General features: G+C 32.0%; 2 protein-coding genes across 2 annotated transcripts; both read right to left on the bottom strand.

The window, feature by feature from the left end:
- Window positions 1-417: 417 nt before the first annotated feature.
- LOC132733980 (uncharacterized) lies at window positions 418-16,096 on the bottom strand. The gene is made up of 3 exons (XM_060720680.1): window positions 15,938-16,096; window positions 14,833-15,376; window positions 418-1,482 (listed from the first exon to the last, which is right to left on the bottom strand). Exons 2-3 carry the CDS (start codon window positions 15,222-15,224, stop codon window positions 822-824), a joined length of 1,053 nt encoding a protein of 350 aa, XP_060576663.1. The 5' UTR covers window positions 15,225-15,376; window positions 15,938-16,096; the 3' UTR covers window positions 418-821.
- Window positions 16,097-17,485: 1,389 nt separating this feature from the next.
- LOC132733989 (uncharacterized) lies at window positions 17,486-19,256 on the bottom strand. The gene is made up of 3 exons (XM_060720690.1): window positions 19,171-19,256; window positions 18,353-18,691; window positions 17,486-17,765 (listed from the first exon to the last, which is right to left on the bottom strand). Exons 1-3 carry the CDS (start codon window positions 19,175-19,177, stop codon window positions 17,653-17,655), a joined length of 459 nt encoding a protein of 152 aa, XP_060576673.1. The 5' UTR covers window positions 19,178-19,256; the 3' UTR covers window positions 17,486-17,652.
- Between the last annotated feature and the right edge of the window lie 4,384 nt (window positions 19,257-23,640).

Below are 23,640 nucleotides of genomic sequence, written 5' to 3'. Positions count from 1 at the left end.
GTCTTTTAATCATTCACAAAAACCTTGGAAAAGGGTGATCCCTCGGAAGCAATGAAACAACATACATGTACATGTAATTACATGAAAACTACATCCAGACTCGCCTTGATCGATCATTTTCATGATACAATGCAAGAGTTAGTATAGGTAGCTGCTAAAGCCACCAAGATGAACAGAACTTCGGAAAGACAAAAAGGAAAAGAAAACCTACAAAGAAATAATATGACACCAAGCAAAGATATCAAATGGCCTTGATACATGCCATATACATGTAGATGACCAATAATTTTCAAGAAGTTTTCAACCAATTTATCACAACACTTTTATCAAAAGAAAAGAAAGTAAGCATACGTATAAATTTTAATGAAAGTTAATATATTTTTTTGAAATAACAGAAAACAAACAGGTAACAACACTGTTCACGTGAATAACGTGCATAATTTCATTGAAGTGAAGCGTAGATATATTTATTATCGTAAAATAACACAACAAAAACCACTTGTGGTATACGCTGTGCGCAACCCCTATCCCCTCAGCGATTCTTGTCTACGACAGGCATCTGAGACGTCAAATATGCACGTGAATTACAAATGTTGGCGAAAGTGTGACGTCACTCACAACACTGGTTATATATTATTAAATGCAATATTGACTTGCCAATGTAATCAGGCCATTCTGTAATTTGATACAGACTGACGGCACTATTCTGATTCTTATTTTAAACATTTAAAAATCCCGCCTCATTAACGACGAATATTTCCATATTCAAAGTACATGTACTAGTAAGGCACGTTTATCATGGTAATGATTTTTTTATATCCCTATTTCTGATCCTTTGTCGTATTTATAACAACTGGTTTCCGGGATGATAAATCAGTTATAAACTCTTTAGCCTCCAAATCCTCCTGTTTTTCTTCTAAAATTGTAACCGTTGATACGTTCATAGGTAATCTTTGGTGTGTCCGCCTGTGGCTCAATGAGGAGTTGAAAAACTGGGTCAAATTAAGTTTATTTCTCTTTGCTATTGATTCAAAAGTTTCATATTCCGTTTTCATGGATGCCATTTCCGGTCTCGGTGTCAACTGATGGACCCCGATCGGTTCTAAGTTCCTACTATATTTGTCCGTTGCAACGCGCGTGACAATTGGCGCCAATTTTCGAGGAGATGTGCGCGGAGCTATTTTTAGCCTCGGAATTCCGTGTTTGTCGTCATGAAATAAAGACGGTCTGTTCGGAAAAGGGGCGGGACCTTGATTCACTTGCGCCTCCTCCATGCGCGTGAGAGAATAAAGAGGGTACTTTCTACGGTATTTTGATTTATGTTCGCCTCGCATTTTGTCGATCGTAGATATGACGCGTTTGTCATTATGTTCGAGTCCTCGGCGGAGGTCGTAAATCCGTTTCAGGTACTCCTGTTGTTTTTGACTGACTTCTGTGTACTGGTCAAGCCACTCCGAGAGCTTCTCCGACATCTTTCTCTGTCTGAAAATAGAAAGTAAAATAAAAACATGACTATGAACCTGTTATAAACGATATTTGTCGGTCAAAGCTATACATAGCTTATACTGTTATATAGATGCCAAGAAAAAATAATTGACTTGACTTGATTTGACTTGCAAATGTTATGAAACAGATTGCACATACAGTATGAGTACGCAGAAATGACATACTAGTACTTGAACTCTTATAATTACTTTTCGCTTTATGTTTTGTACCATTGCTTAAGTAAGTGACAGAATTTGATAAATTTCTGGGTCTTAATAACAGTATATTAGAGATGTCGAGCTTCCAATGTTTGACAAAAGAATCTATAGATTCTAAAACAGTGAAAGGACAACATTTAAATACACCGTTTTCTTTCAAAAAGTTTAATATACCATTTCTTTTCGACAAAGCTGACCTTAAAGCTTAATTCGCCCTTTTTCCGACAGAGCATACTTTTCAGGTCAACTTACTGTACCTTATCCTTTTCCAAACAAAATATACTATCCTTAATTTGACAGAACAAAATTTTAAGTTAATGTAAACACAACCTTAAACAGAAATACTAAATATATATACTATGCCCATACAATATATACCTATAAGCGAAAGAAAAAGAAATAAGCAATTATCAAAATCAATCAATGATGCCACTTACATACCAGATGAGTTATATCAGAACTAAAATAAATATCCTTTAATTGAAAACTATCACATTTTTTTTTTTCAACAATACTTCCCAATATCATACATTTTGTTGAACTTTTTAGCTGTTTATCTTTTTAGAAAATCACTGTTCGGGTCACAGCTACACACGTAATAACTTTAAAAACACATATCATTTTTCACCAATAACGCGGTTAATTACACGCACGTTTTAGAAGTGAAATTACGATCAATTAGAATATGTTATTATGAAATTATCTTTAAAAGAGACATTCTTGCATGGAGTTTGTCTTAACCCTGATTGGTAACAATCGAATTATAAAACCTCGGATAACTCGAACAATAGAAATATATGGATTAGTAACAAATAACAAAAGAGGGAAATTGATTTAAATAATTGCTGGCTAGGTTAAATATCGTATTTCTAATTGCTGGACATGTGATAGTTGAATGATGATGCCAATACTTGACAACAGATAAAAATAACTTTGAGAAATTTGCTAGCATTTAATAACAAAGAACGCTCTATATAGGGAAATAACTAGATGCTATTTAAGTGCTTTATTGTGTATCAGTTTTAATGTATGGTTTGAAGTTAGGACAAACAATAATCCATTTAATTCATAATATGTGTCTGAATGATAAATTTAAAAAGCATCCGAACGACAAGTCGTGTACTATCAAACGGTTATGTATTAATAAGTTGTCATGGTTTGGAGTAAAAGATCCTGTATGCTGTAATTAAGGTTGTTTCCACACTTAAGTGAAATTTTATATATGTATATAATTATGCTTCAATTTTCAAACATCGAAGAATATGTAAAATATGTACTGCATATATTTGTCCGCATTATATGTAACCATTAAAATATATTTATTCATTTCTTATTGAAAAAAAAAATGACTTAAACTTTATAGAAAATAAAATTTAAATTTACCTCCCTTTATTAACATGCAATGTAAATGCGGTAATCTCTTTACATATAATGCTTTTTGGAACATACTGTATTGATAAATCTTCATTTGAGCCGCGTCACGACAAAACCAACATAATTGGTTTGCGACCAGCATGGATCCAGACCAGCCTGCGCATCCGCGCAGTCTGATCAGGATCCATGCTGTTCGCTTACAGACCCTATAACAAGTAAACAAACTGATAGCGAACAGCATGGATCCTGATCAGACTGCGCGGATGCGCAGGCTGGTCTGGATCCATGCTGGTCGCAAACCCATTATGTTGGTTTTGTCGTGGCACGGCTCAATTATGTTTCTCAATATAACAGTCGACAAAACTTAAATTAAATCAAAATACTTGAAACACACATGTGCTCTATTTATATGAACTAAGAGTTTAGCTACCAAAGCCATCTGATGTTACACATAGTTCTTTAAATTCTATATTATAGAAAGTTATTTTGTTGTTGCTTTTGTTCTGGAATATAAATGCGTTATGCTCGTTTAAAGCAGCATGCCTCCAGGTTCATGACAATTTTGAAAATGTATTTTAAAGTACACTATTGTGAAGTGAACACAGCTGTTAGTTTACACATTGCTAACGGCGCTTACAATCCACGTAAAATACCAGGTCAAAAATATGGAAAAAATAGCCCTTACTGCGTTAGTTACCCACTAGAAATATGGTGATAAATACTGCAAAATCAGTCATTAATCACACACAAAAGCTTTCAAATAGATATAACTTGGCTTTTATGCCACACCTAGAATCAAGAATAAAGCAAGAAAAATGAAATTCTGTTATTGTTTTTGTTTCTATAAATTCACTGAAAATTGATAAAAACTTTAATTAATTTTCTTAAATAGTTTCACATAAAAGTACACTTACTTTGCTTTTCTGAAAATCATGGTTAGAAATCTTACAAGTCGATTGTTATAATTTAAACTCCTAATAGAATAATGCTATCATGGTAAAGTTTATAAATATCTTGTAAATTGTCTGTTAAAATTTAACAACCAGGTTATGTAAGACTTCAAGAAAACCTACTACCGTTAAAATCCTAATAAAGTCGCGAATACATGTATACTGATATTGTAATGAATCCATAGAAACAATGTTTTTTTATACGTCAATGCAAGACCAAAGCCATAAAAAAACTATATATTTTGCACGATGAATAAGCGCTGCATTGGCCATTACCCGTGAGTAAATGCTTTAAACGCCCATAATGAACCAGTAATGATTTAATCTTTATTTCTTAAAAGCTGTTTTTGTTTGGTGTCCTATTATAGCTTTCAAAAAACTACTTATTGGCCAATTAAATTACCGTCTTGTTTTGTTGCGTTTTTTTTTGCAATTAGTACAGTTATAGTAACTAGGTACTATGTATGATCCAGTCAAAATACTACTTTGTTTATGTTTAGCTACTTTTATGACAAATAATTTTACATCTTGCGCTAATTTCTTCAGATGATAAGCACGTAACAAGCTCTAAAACTATTATTTTAACGTTATAAAACTCTAGTTTGCTTTTCGGAAGAAAGAAACCTTTATTCGTTTTTGAGGCATAATGTGCCTTTGGATGAAACGTTAATAATGACAAATGCTTATTTCACCATAATTATAGAGCCAGGTCAGCATACCCTTACACGCAGTCTGGCAAATTCTACACCCTAGATTAACAATACCACATTAAAATTAGAGGAATACTTAATATAAAACTAAATTGAGGTAAATAAGGTAATTCTTACATTTCTGACTTGTATTACAAAAGTGATTTATCTATCAAGCTAATGGTTTCATTTGAATTATAAATAGGACGATTTGTTCTCAGACGATATTATGTTTAAACATTCTCTTTTATGTATCTACTTGCAGAGAGCACCTTCTAAGGTGCTTTTAATTCTCAGATTTGCTTTTTCATGACAAAAAGGAAAACTTAAAGCTAATTCCTGCAAATATAAAGAAAGAACGAATTCCCGCTGCTGAACTTTTGAATCATATTAGAACCTTCAGGAGAAATGTCTTTTTGCAACTTTTTCATTTATTTGCCATAGAGGTTTTTATATACTGTTTAACACGAACATCGGTTATAACAATATCAACATAGTTGTTATATGGAGTTATTCGTTTTATCGATATATCGTAATAAGTGTAACTGTTGTATACGTTGTAAGTCGATTTTTAATTAGTCGAGAAAAAGCAACATATTTCCACGTTTGATTGCAGCAAAAAATTTAGCATAATTTTAGGTTCTTATCAATCGCAACTACTCGGCCCTTTCCTTCAGTCTTCGGATAAGGACCTCGAACACAATAGTATGAATACACAGAACGGATGTGGTATTTCGGTCTAACCTACGCTAAGAAACTAAACATGTAAACAAATAGTAATTTAATGCTGGGAGTTGTTGACAAGTTTATTTCCAATAAATGTAGTAAAAGTCCACCTAAAATAAGTGAATTCATAGGTACAAAAGCAAACAATACATTATTTATATATTTATTTTTATGGTTGTAGAAACCGAAAGTACAAAAAACAACCGTCGGATTTGTTTAAAATTGAACATCAGTGGGGCATATTTAAATTACAATTAAATTGTTGTCAGACTTATTTTCAAGCAAAAGAGTACCGGAACAGACATTAGATGTCAAATATATACATTCGTTTTACATTATCTCTGTTTCTGTTTACATCTGAAACCACGTGGTAGAACTACTTTCAATCCGTATTGTTTCCGAGGTTATGATAGATAATAGCCGAGGCAGTTCCGAATGGGTTCTTATATGAAAAAAGTAAAATAAAAATGGTACAAAAATCAGGGAAAATGTCAATTTGTCTATGTATGTTAAAAATAAGCCCATTCATTGGGCAATGACATATTGTCAATGTTCAATGTCTTTATAGCTTTATCCTATTAGTAAATATGATATCTTTATCAATATCTTTAACCAATCTATGAAAAACAGATCGTAGATTAAAGGTGAAAGGTATACGGAGATAAATGAAATCATTTATAAGAGAGATTTTCAATACAGTAATGCACTTGATTTAAAAGTATCCACTTTAATAAACTATCGTGTTAAATTGTCAATATTTTCGTAAACATTTATGGCTTTTTAAATACCGTATTTACCATAATTATGCTCATCGGCAATATCTTCATATACTCACATATCACATATACTCACATATCACATATACTCACATATCACGCTTACTTGAGCGAAAAATATTTTAAAACGTTTTAACCCGTACCCATTTGAATTTGTGTGCTTTGAAAGTAGAGCATAAACGAAATAATCTAAGAATTTGGCGTCAAAACCACCCGCCTTGCAACATACAGTATCGTGTCCGGTGTTAGTTATGCCGTTTTGTTTTTGCTTAGCTCTGAACAACAGTCATAGAATTATATGATCTCCGTTAGCTTCTTAACAGTTAACAAATTATTATATTAAAAACATTTGTCCTGTATGTAGTATAACTATTCTTTAATGTTTTAAATGGACTGTGCATGCTGAAAAGATAATTAGGCTCTATTTAAATATAAAGTAACTATTATTTAATTATTTGAAAAGGACTGAATAGATGTAAATCCAACGTTCGCGCCTAAATCGAAATATTTCATTTCTCAAATAAACCAAATAAGTGTCTCCATAACATAAAAAAATGTCAGCGCGTAGCATGTCTACAATGGATACAAGCTACGGAAATTGACGAAGAAAATGACGAAGTTGGCCGAATGTTTCTTAATTTAAATTTGGCAAATGCACGATGTGTGCACCTATATTCATATATATTTTTTTCAATGTGCATGTCATTTACCTGAAATGATTAATTTCTCTACGAAATGCACTTGAAATCATGCTAAGATTAGACATAAAATATGCGCAGTTAAACTATTTTGAATAGATTTATAGAATGTAATTGAATTTAAATTTCTGACACGAAGACCGCAAGAAAAAAATCGTTATTGAAGACTTGACATAAAAGGAAAACTTTAAATATCGTATCTTGGCATTTTAGAATGTTTAAAACAAAGACAAGGGTATATTTTATTAAGACATAATTTAAGTATGAACGTTAACGTTTGATAATATTGTCATTAAAGGAACTCCACTGAGGTCCAAACGCCTAGCTAAAACACAAAATTTGAATTTCTTACGTAGATCTGCTGGGGCACCTAAAACAGAAAACTAAGCAAAATGTAATTAAGAAATTCGTATTTCTGTGCCGCCGTTAGCTCGATTAAAGCGTTGCAACGCTTTTCAATTTTTGGTCATTTTTCACAATCAGTATGATAATTCTGGAAAAACGGAGCAAGCGAAGGAAATTTTGCATTCAAGTAATTGAGCCCAACCTACATCAAAAGGAACACTGTTCCTGAGAAAAATAAAAGTTAAGTTGAAAAGTTTCAAACATACTGTTTATTAAAACTATAAGTTTATAGTATATTGGATGCAACGAAAAAGAAACGCCACCAAGAAAACATCTAGATTAAGCCAATATCGATATCTAAGTTCATTTTAACTTTTCATCCCTAGCATAAGTACTGGAAAGTTTCGTAAGTCTGATTAAAGTCCGTAATAAATGTACAATGCATACAATTTATGTTATTACAAATTGATAAAAGTCTGTCAGTGTCAAAATCCACAATTATAATGGTTAATTCTGTTTTACATTTTAATTATTTGTTCTCGTATTATATTAAATTGCTAAATGTCATAAAAACTACACCTACCTAATCGTTATCATCTTTTATTTCCAAGCCTGATTCGCACTTAAAAAAAAACAAATTGTACAATTTCTCGCCCTTACTTCTCTTTATTTTAAATTAATATCCACGTTTCAACGGAATCAATACTTGGTCAACAGTTATTTTTGCAATCATTTTCGTTTCTGTTTGTCTTTATAATATTAATATGTTAAGTCTAATGTACCTTTACAGACGATAACCAATCTGCGCGTTCTTTTTCAAAATAATAAAAAAACCAACTTAAAATCAATAGAATATTTCCCATTTATTTTTTTCAGCCTATCTTTATATTAAATTCTAAAATATCTTTATCAGTAACAAAACCTGATAAAGATTTTATTGAAGTTTCAAGCATTCTTGTAATAAAAAAGGAAAACCATAAATATTTCACAATTCAATTTCTGACATTATAGCCCGGTATATTAACATTTAAATCAAACTGTTTTCTAAAGCAGTTGACTTCACTTTCAAGATACCAATATCGATTGACTGCAAATCAAAAGATAATGTATTCATCGATAGCAAGTTTAATATGTTAATATGTAATTTATTTGTTTATTATAAATAGACTGCTTAAAGTGGTATTTTCATATAGTTAGTAAGTAAAATTGTTTATTAAAATGATATGTGTTATTTACAATATAGATATAATACAAATATTTTAATTAAGGAATTAGAACACATGGCCCCATGGGCCTATAAGTCACTTTCGAATTTAATTTAGTATCTTTATACAGTTCTCAATTATTAAACACTTTAGTAGTACAAGTTCAAATACATGGACGATGTACATATTATACTATATTTTTACTTTCTTTATCAAGCAAGATATTAAAATTAAGCAAACAAATACATGGAATAATGGATCTAAAGATTAGTAATACACATATATATTTTCTTTGCAAATTGCCACGAGTATATGAAGTATATAAAGCTTGGCCTATGCACAATGTATTTTGCTCTTCTTTTTGAATTTTCATTTATTAAAAAAAACAACAACATATAATTGTAAATAAACGTTTCATCTTTATCTAACTTGCACAATTATATACCTCATTTTACTGAGTATTCAAGAGATACACGTATTTTATGAAATACTATTGTCCTTAATGGACCTTCAAGATGAATTAATGTTTATTATTTCTTCAATTAATTTTAATATGATGTAACTGCGTGCAATAGAGTTTATAGGTTAAAACAAATGGTTGTGAGGCAATGGAAGTACAGTGTTCTAGCTCTCAGCCTTTAAAACATTAATAATTGAATGCCATCACTTTATAAGTAGTTGTCAATTTTGAATTTTGGTGTAGAATTCTAACGAATAGCAAACTATGAAATCATATTTAAACAGTTTCATTTCTTTTTTTCTGGTTTATTTGATTTTGTTTTCGATTATGTTGCATCAGCACTTTTAATGCCGTATAGCAACTTTGCCAGGTGACTGAACACTCCATCTGCGGCGGTGCCGCTTTACTTAGCGACAGATGAATAATATTATATTATTTCAAAGGTTTGAGATCTAGCTTTAAAATTTTAACAAAATGTTTACACAATGATATGATCTGCAAACAAAATCTTTAAAGCTCTAATCTGCTAATTCTTTTCAAATCTAGTGAAAGTCAAGTCCTTTCTGAGTTATCAAACATGACTTAAATGCAGTTTTTCTTTTGTAAACAAGAACACACGATCTAAATCCCTGCTGGTTTTTGAAATTATATTTACATTTTTTATAAAAGCAAATGGCGGATATATTTGAATACACTTAGATGTTTTTTGTTTTCGTTTTATTTTTTTTAAATAGTTCTATTAGTATAACGTTCTATATACTCTCCAATTGATACTGAATTATTGATATTCAACCCATTTTGTTATTTAATGTGATTACAATGTGATGTTTTAAAATTAAAAATTTTACCAGATCATGTTATTCTGCTTAAGCCGGTGCTAGCGGGGGGGGGGGGGGGGGGGGGGGGGCATGGACGGTAGATTGCAATTACCACTTCCGTTCATAAACAGCCTTAATCAAACCGAGCTTGCTTCAATTTTCAATTTATTCGTGTTGTGCTTTCTTTAGGGATTCTGTTTATCTCTATTTTCTCATTGTACAAAAGTAAATATTTGTAAAATTCTAGACCTTTAAATTACAGTGATTAAAAAATGATTCCACAAGCATGTTTCAAACCTGTACACAGGACCTATGCACCAATATCTTAGTTCTGATATTAGCCACATTCAAATTACCTAATAATACTTTTACTTTGTAACTTGTGTCTATGGCCAATTTGTTAAATGAATACTTTAGCGAGAACAAGGATACTTCTTTTTAGGTTGATTACCATTGTTGCTTACGTTTTATTTTAACTTGCCTTTAATATTACAATGGTCGTTCCAAAAATAATAAAAATAGCCAGTTTTTTAAATAAACAAAAGTCATGAGATTTTTAAATAACATGAACTTTAATATGTTGATAGGAATGTCAATGGATGCATTTCCACTAAAGTACAATAATGCGGTCCAAACTTGATTTGGTCACTAGAGTTTCAAGACCGGTCAAGTATCTCTACCTTAACTATTACAGTATTTATAAGGTGTTCTTTATTTCTGCCTGTGGAATTGATTCGACCTATATATTCCCAAATATAGTTGCTATTGATTGCCATTCTTGGTATTATTTGCGTCATGTTGTTCAGTTTGTTTTATTTATTTCACTACAATTGCTTAACTTTCTTAAATCAATTTGTTCTCGACTCTGTGTCACTTTAGGGAATAATTTATGACCTTAAAACAATCAGTATATAATTTTACCTACCCTAATGTCTCCACAATTATTGACACATTATTGTTTAATTTTTTGTATAAATTATTGTGGAAAAATACATTAATAATACCACTCTACAGGGTATAATTTGATATTAAATGACACACAAAGAAATAAATAAAAATATTATAAAAAAATAAGAAATATATAAATAAAAATTATACAACACACATTTTAAAAAGTGCAAAATGATGGGACCTTTTTTTGAAGAAAGCTAGCTTGTCCCGATATAAAACTTTCGGCTCCGCAAGAATAAGAATTTAGTTGATGATTTGAAGAGACAGAAAGAAAAACTGTAGTATTCCAATTTGTCATATTATCTATGAGACGATAAAGACAGTCTGTAATTTGTATCCTCGATATGAAAAACGTTATTATAAATTGCTGGTGAATGATTACCATGAGTTCTAGACTTTTGAATATAACGGTCGGTTTCTAATGTTGTTTTACGTGTAATGCAAGTCAATTTCAACAATAAAAGTTTAATTACAAATTCGAACCACTACTAGTATATAAACTCATAGCAAGTCGATTTTGCTCGAAGTGACATCATGTTTATTTTGTCATTTTCCAGTTTACCTGAATTGACTATATATTTCAAATGATTGACTTTCACCTGTTCACTCATTATATTCCTTTAGATGGGCAAAATGTTAGGGTTAAAATTTTGATGATGGTATCTTAGTTATTTTCTAAGTTTCAGGCCTATTCATTTTTGCTTCTTCAATTCGGTCAATTCCTACGCATCAAAACTCCAAACCGGTGTTAAATACCGCTCAGACCGATATTATTCCTTAAATCTTTGCTTTTAAAAAATGCCTTCTATTTACGTATTTGATTTTAAACAATATTTTGGCACACATTTCAAATGTTGACCTTAATCTTCTGATACTGTATAGCCGGAGATTAATATTAGAAATCGGGTCTCAAAGTTCAAGTTTAATGTTTTCATTTAGATCACCATCAGATTAACGCGAATCCTGAACAAGAAAGGTAATGCCTGCCTTTCTTTGTGACTTTATGATCATAAGAGTGGCCTCCCTTTCTAAGAACAAATTCTCCGATTAGTTATACATAGAGTTCTTTTTCATACAGGAATAAAAAATATTGATTAACGGTCAATTTTCGTTTCATAGACTTGGCTATATTTTTTTTCATGATCATGAACAACAACATTGAGGAATATACGATTTTTTTATACAAATATAGAAACCAAATCACGATGATCTACGAGAAAACATATTAACAAAACACGTATGAAAGAATAATGACTGATCTTTTAAAGATTACAACGCTATTAATGTTCAGGACATGTACGTAAATTAAAATAAAACTTATTTATTGGGTTTGCCTAGACTGGTTATCAAAATTGGTCCAGTGATTGTGAGTGCCATTATCCTTGTAACTTGTATACAATAAAAACAAAAATACCCCCCCCCCCCCCCGCACAAAACAAAAGTTTAATGCAAATTTTATTTCCCTCCTCACTGTTGAGGCTTCTCGACTACTAGAATAACTATTTTTGTTGATACACGGTTAATTAGTCGCAATATCCCCCGTACCGAAATGAATTTGTAAATACTCTTAATGAATCCAAATAAGTAATACTATATTTGTGAGGTAATAACAAAGACAAATTCGTTTACTTCAACAAAAGCTTACGAGTACAAAAACATTTGATAACATGATTAACTAATCTCTTCAAAATCTGCAGATTAGTCTAAAAGAAATCAAATGTGCAATGACATTATGTTTAAGGTGTAACTACTTATTCTTTCATTATTGCGGTCAGTAATTGATCTGTTATTATATATTACGAAATATTTTTATTGTGTTTAATTTCAATTTTTACTTTTGATATATAACCTAAAACAGTCTTAAGCGCAATATGCTGAAAATGTTATTTTAAACACCGTCTTTAAAATGAGCCGCGTCACGACAAAACCAACATAGTGGGTTTGCGACCAGCATGGATCCAGACCAGCCTGCGCATCCGCGCAGTCTGATCAGGATCCATGCTGTTCGCTATCAGTTTCTCTACTTGTAATAGAGTTGGTAGCGAACAGCACAGATCCTGATCAGACTGGTCGCAAACCCACTATATTGGTTTTGTCGTGACGCCGCTTAAATACTAGTATCTTTATTTACATAGTCTCTGAGCTTTTATTGTATAAATTGATAAAGCGCAGTGATGTTTATTGTTGCTTTTTTATCTGTTAATTTAAACAATATTTTTTGTTAACTTTTATTTTACATACATGTAATAAATTACGTGAAAGTACATTTTACAGCTCCGTTGTATCTGTTAGCACGCATACCATTCTTCTTTTCCGTACATAAACATGCATATATCTTTTGTAGAAAATAAGAATACAGTGTTTGCATAATGCTTGCAATTTTAGTTTAATAATATTGTATTCCTTTTTTCTTTCTATACTGCTTGAATTTTAAGTTTGGCTGTGGTCATATACGAAAAAATAAAGCAAGTTTGAACAAGATGCACTAAAGTCTAGTTATATTTGTGTATTTCATTGAACGAAGGACGATGGAAAATGGCCAAGTGTATTTGTCCTCAAAACGAGAAAAAGAATTGATCTAACTAAATAAACGAAATGATCATTTTCACGTGTACGAAAATATCTTGAGAAGAAGTACCTTCTTATATGAATTTATTATTGATTTATCAATGCAACGGTAAGAACCATAGTGTTGTGGCACTTCCGATTACAGAATATCTCAATTTAATATATTTCAATTTGTAAAATGTCAGCCTATAACAAGTGAATGATTTCTTTGTAACGTCGCAGATTGCATCTGCATCTAAATCACTGATAAGCGAGTCATATATCCGATCAATTTTACCTTCAATACGGTCTTTCATATCTTACAAAAAAAAAATATATTGCAGTTACCTCCACAACATCCAACATTAGTCCATGAAGTTGGCAGAATAATAGCCTTTAAGGGACATTATGCGTCAGAAATCAATAACTTTTTAATTCTTTAGAAAAGTCAAATAAAAAAATATGTGTATAATAATGTTTTAATAATGAAGATAGAGAATAATGGATGTTAAACAACTGAAGAAAGTAGCACAAAAATGCAGTATTATAATATCTATACGGTTGCAGCAAGTTTATGAATTTCATTTTATATCTTTATTTAAAAAAGCAAATGCGCATTATGAGTACGTTTCAAAACATTTCACAAATAGAATAGTCTAGTATAAACGCATAGCTTGCTTTATCCGTTTATACTAGGCTATATTATCTGTCAACAATACTTACAATATACATGCATCATAAATTTTTAAACAGGGTTTTTAGTGCATGTTTTAATTAAGGTTGTTACCACACTTAAGTGAAATATTATATATGTATATCATTGTGCTTCTAAAACAATTTTCGAACATCGAAGAATATGTAAAATACGTACTGCAAAATATTTGTCCACATTATTATGTAATCATTAAAATACATGTATATCCACTCATTTCTGATACTGAAAAATTTGACATAGACTTTATAGAAAATATATTTCTAATTACCTCCCTTTATTAACATAAAATGTACATTCGGTAATATCTTTACAAATAATTCTTTTTGGAACTTACCAATTTGATAAATATTCATTTGAGCATTGTATTTATAATATAAAACCATAAAAATTGAGTTACAGGATCTTTAACCAAAATAACAAAATAAACAATAATGGCCAAACATGTTTTAAATTATGCTTATTTTTGGAGCGACTTCGATCACTAATTAACTTTGTCTGGTACCGGATGTTAAAATACGCATGTCTGGCGAGCGTCAATCGGAACATCCTCGGCTATTATTATAAATATAACTCCGAGGACTGACAGCAAGGGCCAAAAAATTGCAATTGGGTCGAGCGTTCAAGTTTTCGTTTATGTATTGTTTTGAAATATGGCGGCGATCAAACTAAATTCATAATAATGCGGAGCACACGTGTAACCTTTCGCCGCCATTTTTGAACCGGAAAAACGGTGGCTTCAGTCAAGTCCGACCATAGTTACCGAATGGCGCCACTATAGTCAAACTGAAGACAGTAATTTTTTAGTTTGACCAAGGATACCAAGGTAAGTGATTGAAGTCGCTCTTTAAAAGATTTATTTATATGACCTGTCTTACCCCTTTTCTTCCAGTCGTATCCGGTGTATTAGGTAGTTGTTGGGAGAGATCATTTTTCTTTTCAGTTTAATGATTCCCACTGGCTCAACCGACTTCGGTCCGCATAATTTTTCAAGCAGATTTTTCGATGGTGGTTGTCTAGGAACAAAGGCTCTTTCCCGCTTGTCCAGGTTTATCGACCAAGTGAATCCAAGCTGAGGGCAACTCTGTACTAGTTCAGGAGATTTTCCGTTAGGTGGATAATTTTTCCGAGGTGTTTTATCATAGAACACCGATCCCGTATCACTTAAAGGGGAGTTTCGTTTACTGTCGTGGATATCCGGTAAAGGCTTTCTGCGTTTGTTAAAATTTGCCCCATCATTGGTGTCTTTAAATGTTCCAACAGGCTCCATAACAGTTGGACTGACATATTGAACTTCGTCTTTCTTGTCGGGTGATACTGATTCAGATTTCTTTCCATCTAAACTGACTTCATTTATGGTGTATTGTGGGATAGTTGCACTAATTAACCATACGGATTGTTTAGGTACAGATGCACCGCTATCTGAAAAAATATAAATTGACATATACCTATTGACAATGTACTGTATAGGAAGAAAACTAGATCCATTAGCACAAAATGGATGCTTATCCAGTAATACATTGCAATAATCATTATCTAAGTAAAACATGCACAAGAATCTAAAGATGTGTGTTGTTGAGTACACTGCATTTGTAAGTAACTTCTTTATTGTACTTATATACTTCATTATCATTTTTAGGAAAACATTAGAACAAATTGGCAATATACAGCTTTTGGAATCTATGTTTTCTTCATTCAGTTCCGAATATTGCGCAAACAAGGTTTACTTCCTAAATTGTACATTCATCATAAGCAACACCGGGAAAAATGAATATTTGAAGCTCTTGCAAAGGAGAGTTTACTGTAAATATAAATGACACAATTGTGTACAACATATCTTTAATAAGCATTTTATTAAATCTTATAATACATTATATATAAATAATACTTTGAAAAATAGCTATAACATGTGTAAGAAAAAACCCCAGACGTTTCCCCCTTAATTCTATAAAGACGTATTACAAAAGAAAATCATGAACTTACCTTCGGAGCGGCGACCGCCATTTTCCCTTTACACTCCACAAATGATCTCAATTATGATATATTTATTGCGCCGTCCAATTATCTTCTCTCTATTCAAACATAATTTTAAACTTTTAAACAAATTTATTTTTCAGTGGCAGTTTAAAAAATCGAAGTATCGAGTGTCTAGTCCTTTATTAATCAGGATATTGTTTATTTTGTTTGCTCGGCATTGAAACTGGATTCAATTTTCACTGTTTAAAATAGAAAGCTTTTATCGCTTTTCAATACATGTTATTTATAATAGCGATATTTCACAGTTTGCCGTGATTGAATTTTTAATGACTTTTGTAGGTTATTAGTTCTTTGTTAATCCGCCGAACCGAGGTCAAAGTTAATTTTATATTATAAACGTTCATATAAACTGATTAAAATATTAAGAAAACAGCTTTTCCATGTTTAAGTTTCTTTCTTGTTATGTGTATTGAACTTTTGCTCTTTCTTCTGTCAATATTTCATAAACATGTAAGCTTTTAAAATAAACTATTAAATATTGTTATTTATATAATGTCGGCGTTCGATAATCTTAGGGAGCAATCAACAAAACTAATTCAAGATTTTGACTACAATGTATTACGTAACTGTGATGATATTATGTTATCAATGTGCAAAATTTAATTTAAAGGCCCATGCAGCCCCGCACAATTTTCAAAACTTTTTATTTTTTGGTGTCCTGTTACATTTCACGAAACGTATAGGCCATATTTATATATATAAATGTTTATGTTAACGTTTGCCTTTTCAATAAGTAGAGTTATAGTGCTTAAATATTTTGTATGGAAGTCAAAATATCTTAAAACAAATGCCGTCACTCGGTGTTCTGATAAGAGCGCAATTGGGTCGCGGTAAGGATGCCGTAGCAACCCAGTACCATCTACTACAACGCAACAGAAACGCCATGAAAACGCACACGGAATAGAATGGACATAGTGGTTTGTCACCATTGTATACACATAATATCAGTAAGACCGGTGTACACAATGATTTGTCACAGCGCCTGTACAGAGATTGTGCGGCGTCTCTGTCGCGCTTATACTGCGTGTATACGGCGCTTTTACGGAGCTTTACGGTTTCAGCGCGGTGTGAGCACCGCAAATGTTTCACATGAGCACCGTGAAAGCGCAGTGAAAACGCAGTCCTAGTGCAGACAATCGCCGATTAAAACGCCATAAGAACGCATTACAACGCCAAGGAAGCTCCAAGGCAACGTCATGATCGCCACGAGGACGCCGTGAAAACGCCGTGATGTTTCCATGTCTTCAAAAATATCAGATTTTCTTGCGATCTCGCGGCGCTTTGTTACATTTAAAAAGCCGTGCAAACGCAGTCAAAGCGCAGTCAAGTGTAACAATGCCTTAAAGGGAAACTGAATGGATATAGACGAGCGACAATTTTTAATGGTTCCAGTTAATAGGATAAGTGTAATATGAGATAGAAATGCGAACAATAGATAAAATACATTTTTCAGACTATTTCTTTTTATTACAATTAACGACATTTCAGATACACAACTATTGGTCGACTATCTTTAGTTTATAGTTTGATAAATAAAACCTGAATTTTTATGTCATTTAAAATCACTTTGATATCACATTGAAGCTACATATTGCTTTCCGTATTTACTACACAAACTATGACTGGGTAATATGACTTGACACCACTGTTTACACAATAGTCTACACGCAGACGATCTCATTAGGACATGATTGACTATACTGGCATGACCTTCCACCCGAACAATAACCGTCAGCCGGACATGGTTGGCATTGGTTACCACTTCCTCCGGTCACTGAAAATATACGAAATAAACTTAAGGTTTTAAAAACTCTAAAATTCCTTTGATCGATTGCTCAGGACAGCATATCAATGCTTTGCCTGTGTGGGTGACCCTTTATCATCTCTGCGTGCAGATACTTATACACATGAAAATAGAATCTATATTCTCTAGGTTGACATAGGAGCTCAAGTTTCACGCACTAAAATGATGTGAAAGGCACACGTTTAAATGTTATAATTCTAGAAATTATAACAATGACTTTCTCATATTCTGGACGACGCACTGTCATTCACATCAAGGCAAATATAGAAAAAAAATGTAGAAATGTATTTGCACGTTTGTTATATAGTATTTTTTTTATAAATACCAAAGAAAAGTTTTACGTAATTTAAAAGATTTGATCATTTCTTCTTACAGTTTTCCAGTCCGTCTTCGAATTAAACAAAATGAATAAATCATTAAACAAAATGAATAAATCGCATCAGCTCACTATTTCTGAACTACATAATAATCTTAAAGATAAGTTATCCAGAGTAACACGTAATGGAATGTTTTTGATACAACATGACAAAATAGGCATCACATAATTTTAGAAATACCTTGATTTACAGCGACGTTATTAGACCCTGTTTGAATTCGTTGATTGTTATTGCTGTTATGAATATTTATATGCTCTACTCTGTCACTTGATTGGTTATCTATAACAGCTGGGCGGCGTCCGTCTCCTACAAGGCCAGTAACCACGCCTCCTGTAGGGTAAACACCTCCTGCGTATGGAAGTACGCCATCCCCAATGTAAGGATCGGAATAAGGATCACCTATAATCCCGGATCCAAAGACAGATCCTCGAGAGAAAGGATCAACGAGATGACCATGTCCACCAGGGTATCTTGGGTAAAACGGCCGAGGTGCAATGAAACGTCTCATCCCGTACCCACCTTATTAATTGAAGAGAAAATCAACACATTTTAAAAATTGTTTTGAAAACCATATTGATGTCAAAAATAAGCGTTAAATGTAAACATATTATGAAAGTTGGTGAAAAATTGTAAACAATAATGAATTTCCCTAGTGCAATCTGTTACATGTTCGATGAACGTACATATTTTATACCTATCATGCGTACTCTTTTTGTAATCAGAATACTCCGCAGTTAACAATGACTTTACGTTAACACCATTTGCAAAAGGATTCTTGAAATTAGTTAAATATTACCTATTTATGTAAAATTAAATGTTTTGTTGCACAAGAAATGCTCTATTTCAGAACATCAGTATTCTAATCTAGCAGACGCATGAGATACAAGTAAGACGACATTTTGTTTAGCCCGATTTTGATATGTGAGATTAATGTTCAGTATATTGTGACATCTTAGATACTTTGAGTCATACAAATAAAGCCTAAATAAAACACTTACGTCCCATTCGACCGTATTGCGCATCTGTTGGCGCCAGTAATCCAAATACCACCTGTATGTACAATTAAGTGTATGAACAATTCAGTAAATAATTTGAGTATAGGAGAAACTACTAATGTTGTAAAATACTTTACTTTACTGAGTATCTTATTGACTATTCATGATAGCTGACTTGTGGGACCATTTGGCCGAGGTTCCTATTTATTTTATTTTGTGTTCAGTTTTATATCGCGCTCACACAATAGAGGTCACATGGCGACTTTCCAGTTTTTGTCAGTGTGTGTGTGTGTGTGTGTGTGTGTTTTATTCAGTTTTACGTCTCACCGACACACTTCGAGGTCATATGGCGACTTTCCAGCTTTATTGATAGAAGGAGACCTTAGGTGCCCCTCCTTGCATTGTTTCAGGCACAAGTGGACATAAGAGTAGAATCACAGACATTTCGTAAGTTAGTAGGATAGCTTCCTCACATTACATAATCCAAAGTGCATAATGGCGGGTTTCGAACCTACAGCGGTACCTATGTTGATAAAGTTAGATATTTGAAATGCAGCATATGCCATTAAAATGGGAAACGTTCTCAGTTTCTTTTCTGGAAATAGGGGACATAATGAAATAAATAAATAAATAAATAAATAATATAAAAATAGATAAATAAAAAAAAACGAATTAATTAGAATAAATAAAACAACATAAATAAATAAACAAATAAATAATAAATAAATAAATAAATAAATAAATAAATAAAATAAATAAATAAATAAATAAATAAATAAATAAATAAATAAATAAATAAATAAATAAGTAAATAGGATTAAAAGATTGGATGAAGAAGTACCCCTGTTTCCGCATTTTCATACGTTTACATATATTAGATATCATAGAAAAATGAAAGATTTTGCAATGCCCGATGGGAATTCAAAGTTCAGTTATATTATCAGTTGGATTTTATTAACAAGTCATTATCATTTTGGTTATGGAAATATAAGATGTAAAAACAAACTTACCAGCAATAATATGAAAAGTGCTCGCATATTTCCATCCATTATAAAATATAAATTCAAGGCGGTCTCTTCTTTCATTTATAATTAAAATGAAGTAGATTTGCACGCATTATTAATATATCAAAAATGTAAAATGAAGTGTCTTCTTTAAAAGTTTTTATTTTTGTAGATTTAAATAATCTGACTGATGAATAAATTACAATGAATTAACATGATTTAAAGTAAAAAAGGTTAATGTGCTCTTTCATTTATTTAAAACAACAAAAAAGAACCAACTGTGATCTGTTATCCGATGTTGTATCAAATACAAGACTTTCTAGGCTTTGCCATACATTTTGTCCGATTTTCATACAACGAATTTTGCAGGTACCAAGTTTCATTTAAGCAAGAGCTTTTCGCAGCTCGCCCCACTATTGTCAGTCCTTACAAAAAAGTAAAAAAGGAGGCATAACCCTGATTAACTGTTTGGCAGACATTTTGCCTTTATATTTAACAAGTATTTCAAGTTGGAAGTGAATATTTGTGATGGTTTTTAAGAAATAATAAAAAGGGAGATTATTGAGCTAGAATGCCTTTTATAGAGATCAGTACTTAAGAAATGCAGTGAACAAATATACCAAATCTTTAAGTGAATAACTGTGGTAGTTTCCTTTTTTTTAGAAATTAACCTGAACAAAAAGATAAATCGGGGAAAAAGAAACAAAGTGGGCATAGCTTACCGAATTATAACTTTGGAATTGGTCAATATTGACCCCACCCCGGGGGTCCCGTAGTCAATATAGTTTTTTTTATTTGTTTGGGCCGTCAGCTAGTATTTGTTCCGTCACTTGGGCCATTTAATGAATATAGTCTTGTATGAGAAAACATATTTTGTGAAACTACAATGCCTGGAGTTTAAATATTTGGCATGCAGCATTTCTTTGTTGACTTCTACAGAATTGGTGTCAACATTGGCTTAACCGCGGGGATCAAGTATTTTATATAGACTTCTAAAGGAAAACTTATATGGACATTCCGGGAGTCACTTTATTCATATAGACTTATATAGAAAAACAGCAAGATTTAAGTCTTATTGTTTGAAACTACAACGCCAAGAGCTAAGATATTTAGCATGTAGCATTATTTAAGGTAAACATCTGCAAAACTGATATAAATTATGCCCCTGGGACCAATATGTGCCTGTGTCGGAGTCATTCTTTTTATATAAACTTATACAGGAAAACACATTTAAGTAGTATTGAGTGAAACAACATACCAAAGGGCTTAGATATTTGGCATGCGGCGTCAGTTTGTTTATTTCTACAAACGTTATATTAATCATAACTGTGAGGTTAAAGTTGGCCCTGCTTCTGTAGTTACTTGTTTTATGTAGACTAGGGTATAGAAAACACGTCTTATCTTTTTTGTGGAAGAATACTATGCCTCTATATTTGGCAAATAGCACTGCCTAGTAGATGCCTACACCTTGATGTCGTGAAGTATCATAAAGTTAATTAAGACATAACATTTTTCAAGACAAGTTTCTTGATTTGGTCTCTATCCTAGTTGTATGATTGTTTTTGATTACTAAAACAAATTTACATTCGGGCGAATATTGCCCCACCTTTGCGATGCTCTTGTTTCTATATGTAAAATTTACTTACTCAGTATTCATTTTTTTTGTGCTCGTGCATGCTTTCTTCTTTTTCGAGAAGTTTTTTTAAACTCGCAAACACAGGTGTGAAATACTGTATGACATTTGTTACGCTTGTCCCGTACAGTATATATCTCAATATTGTGCAAGTTTTATACCCTACAGGATCATTGCTGCTTATATTGTTATTTACTTTTCATAAACAGACTATATCAAACCGATTCTTCAATGTTAACATTTATTTGTATATGTTTTCAATTTTACCGAAGGACTTCTACCTTCTATGAGTTTTTAGACATTAATAATTATGAAGTTTTTCTTCCGCAAGGGTCTGTAGGAAATATCAATACATGTATAACTGTATTAAAATTTAGTTTACTTAGATGTTGACTAAACTCATAGGAAACATACTTTGATAACATAACGGTAAAACATAACTGTCTGAAACCGCTTTTATTGTAATACACCTAACTTACAGAGTTTAAGAATGGTGAGTACTTTGAAACCATTATTTTACATTACGTTCTGATCAGCATTACCATTTTGTCTGTAATGCTTCCTAATTTGTGAGCTTGTCATATTTGATTTTATCTTGATATTTGCATTTCTGATTGAAATTTCTGCTACAGTCATTGTTTAATAAAATTCTATTGCAATCAAAATGTAATTAAGTTTTATACTGCAAAAAAGATTTTAGATTAAAAAATGAATGTTTTGTCAAACTTCTAAACTCTTTTCTGAGAAACAGATTCTTCTGAATCGTATAAAAAGAAACATTACGCGAAAAGTATATGAACTTTTTTGGCTACTGTCAAATCAAAAACAAAAAGTCGTTAAAGTCATAATTATAATTATTTTGGCGAAATATTTACGTAAATACGTTTATCCACATTTCGCGTTCAAGTCGTCCTCTTAATGACTTTGTTTTGATAACATTGTCAACTGAATGGGATATAAGGTTAGTTGATCACTGTACTAGATCATTTATCACAATCGATCATTTGTGCTTGTTCGCATAAGCTAGAAAACACTACGTCAAGCGATCGTTTAGACGGAAAAAAACCCAACAAACTAACAAACAATTTTGACCGATCACTCACACTGGTGCTTATGAAGCATAAGGTTATTAATAAAGTAGCAAACATCTGCTTTGAAAACCGATGACACCTTTAATTTTTAATAAATATGTGGTCAGGACAAAAACAAATAGAAATGGAAATATGAGCAATTGTGCCTCTTTAGAAAATGCTGGGTATTCATTTCGTTAAATGCCTCGGTTTCTATACACTGGCTTCTTGAAGTGTTTGGAGGTGAAGTAGAGAAAACCCCTGTTAAGAAATAGAGAAAAACAGAATCCTTTAAGAAAGCCAAACACGACAAAACTGAAAATGTTCCAGGCTCAATTTGTTTGAGCCTGTTCATGGACGGTAGTGGTAATAGCAAGCTACCGTCCACGCTCCATGGCACCGCAAAGAATCGTAGATCTTCTTGCAACTACGTACTGAGATTGTGTCTTATAAGTTTATATGTTCTTTAATATTGCAAAAATGTGTTTATGTTACTTCAAAAATGTCTTTCATATTTTGACGAAAGGGCAATGCATTTTGCATTTTGCTTTAATAATTGCACACTAAGTATTGCTTAAATGCAAAGCTGAAGATCTTTAAAAAGTATATAAAATAATATTGTGTTGATCTCTTATGCTATGAAAGAGAATTCCAATATTTCAAGAATTTAGACCAGTCTTATCTTTAAAAAGTACACAGCATTTAGCTCGGTTGTGAAGAAAACCTTGACTTTAACTGAAACACTCTCGGATTGGTACTCTAGAAT

Source organism: Ruditapes philippinarum, unplaced genomic scaffold (genome assembly GCF_026571515.1).
Source record: "Ruditapes philippinarum isolate M1 unplaced genomic scaffold, ASM2657151v2 ctg979_1_1_1_1, whole genome shotgun sequence".
In the NCBI taxonomy this organism is placed as follows: Eukaryota; Metazoa; Mollusca; class Bivalvia; order Venerida; family Veneridae; genus Ruditapes; species Ruditapes philippinarum.
Note: the sequence above shows the minus strand (reverse complement) of the source record. Positions and strands in the feature narration are given on the sequence as shown.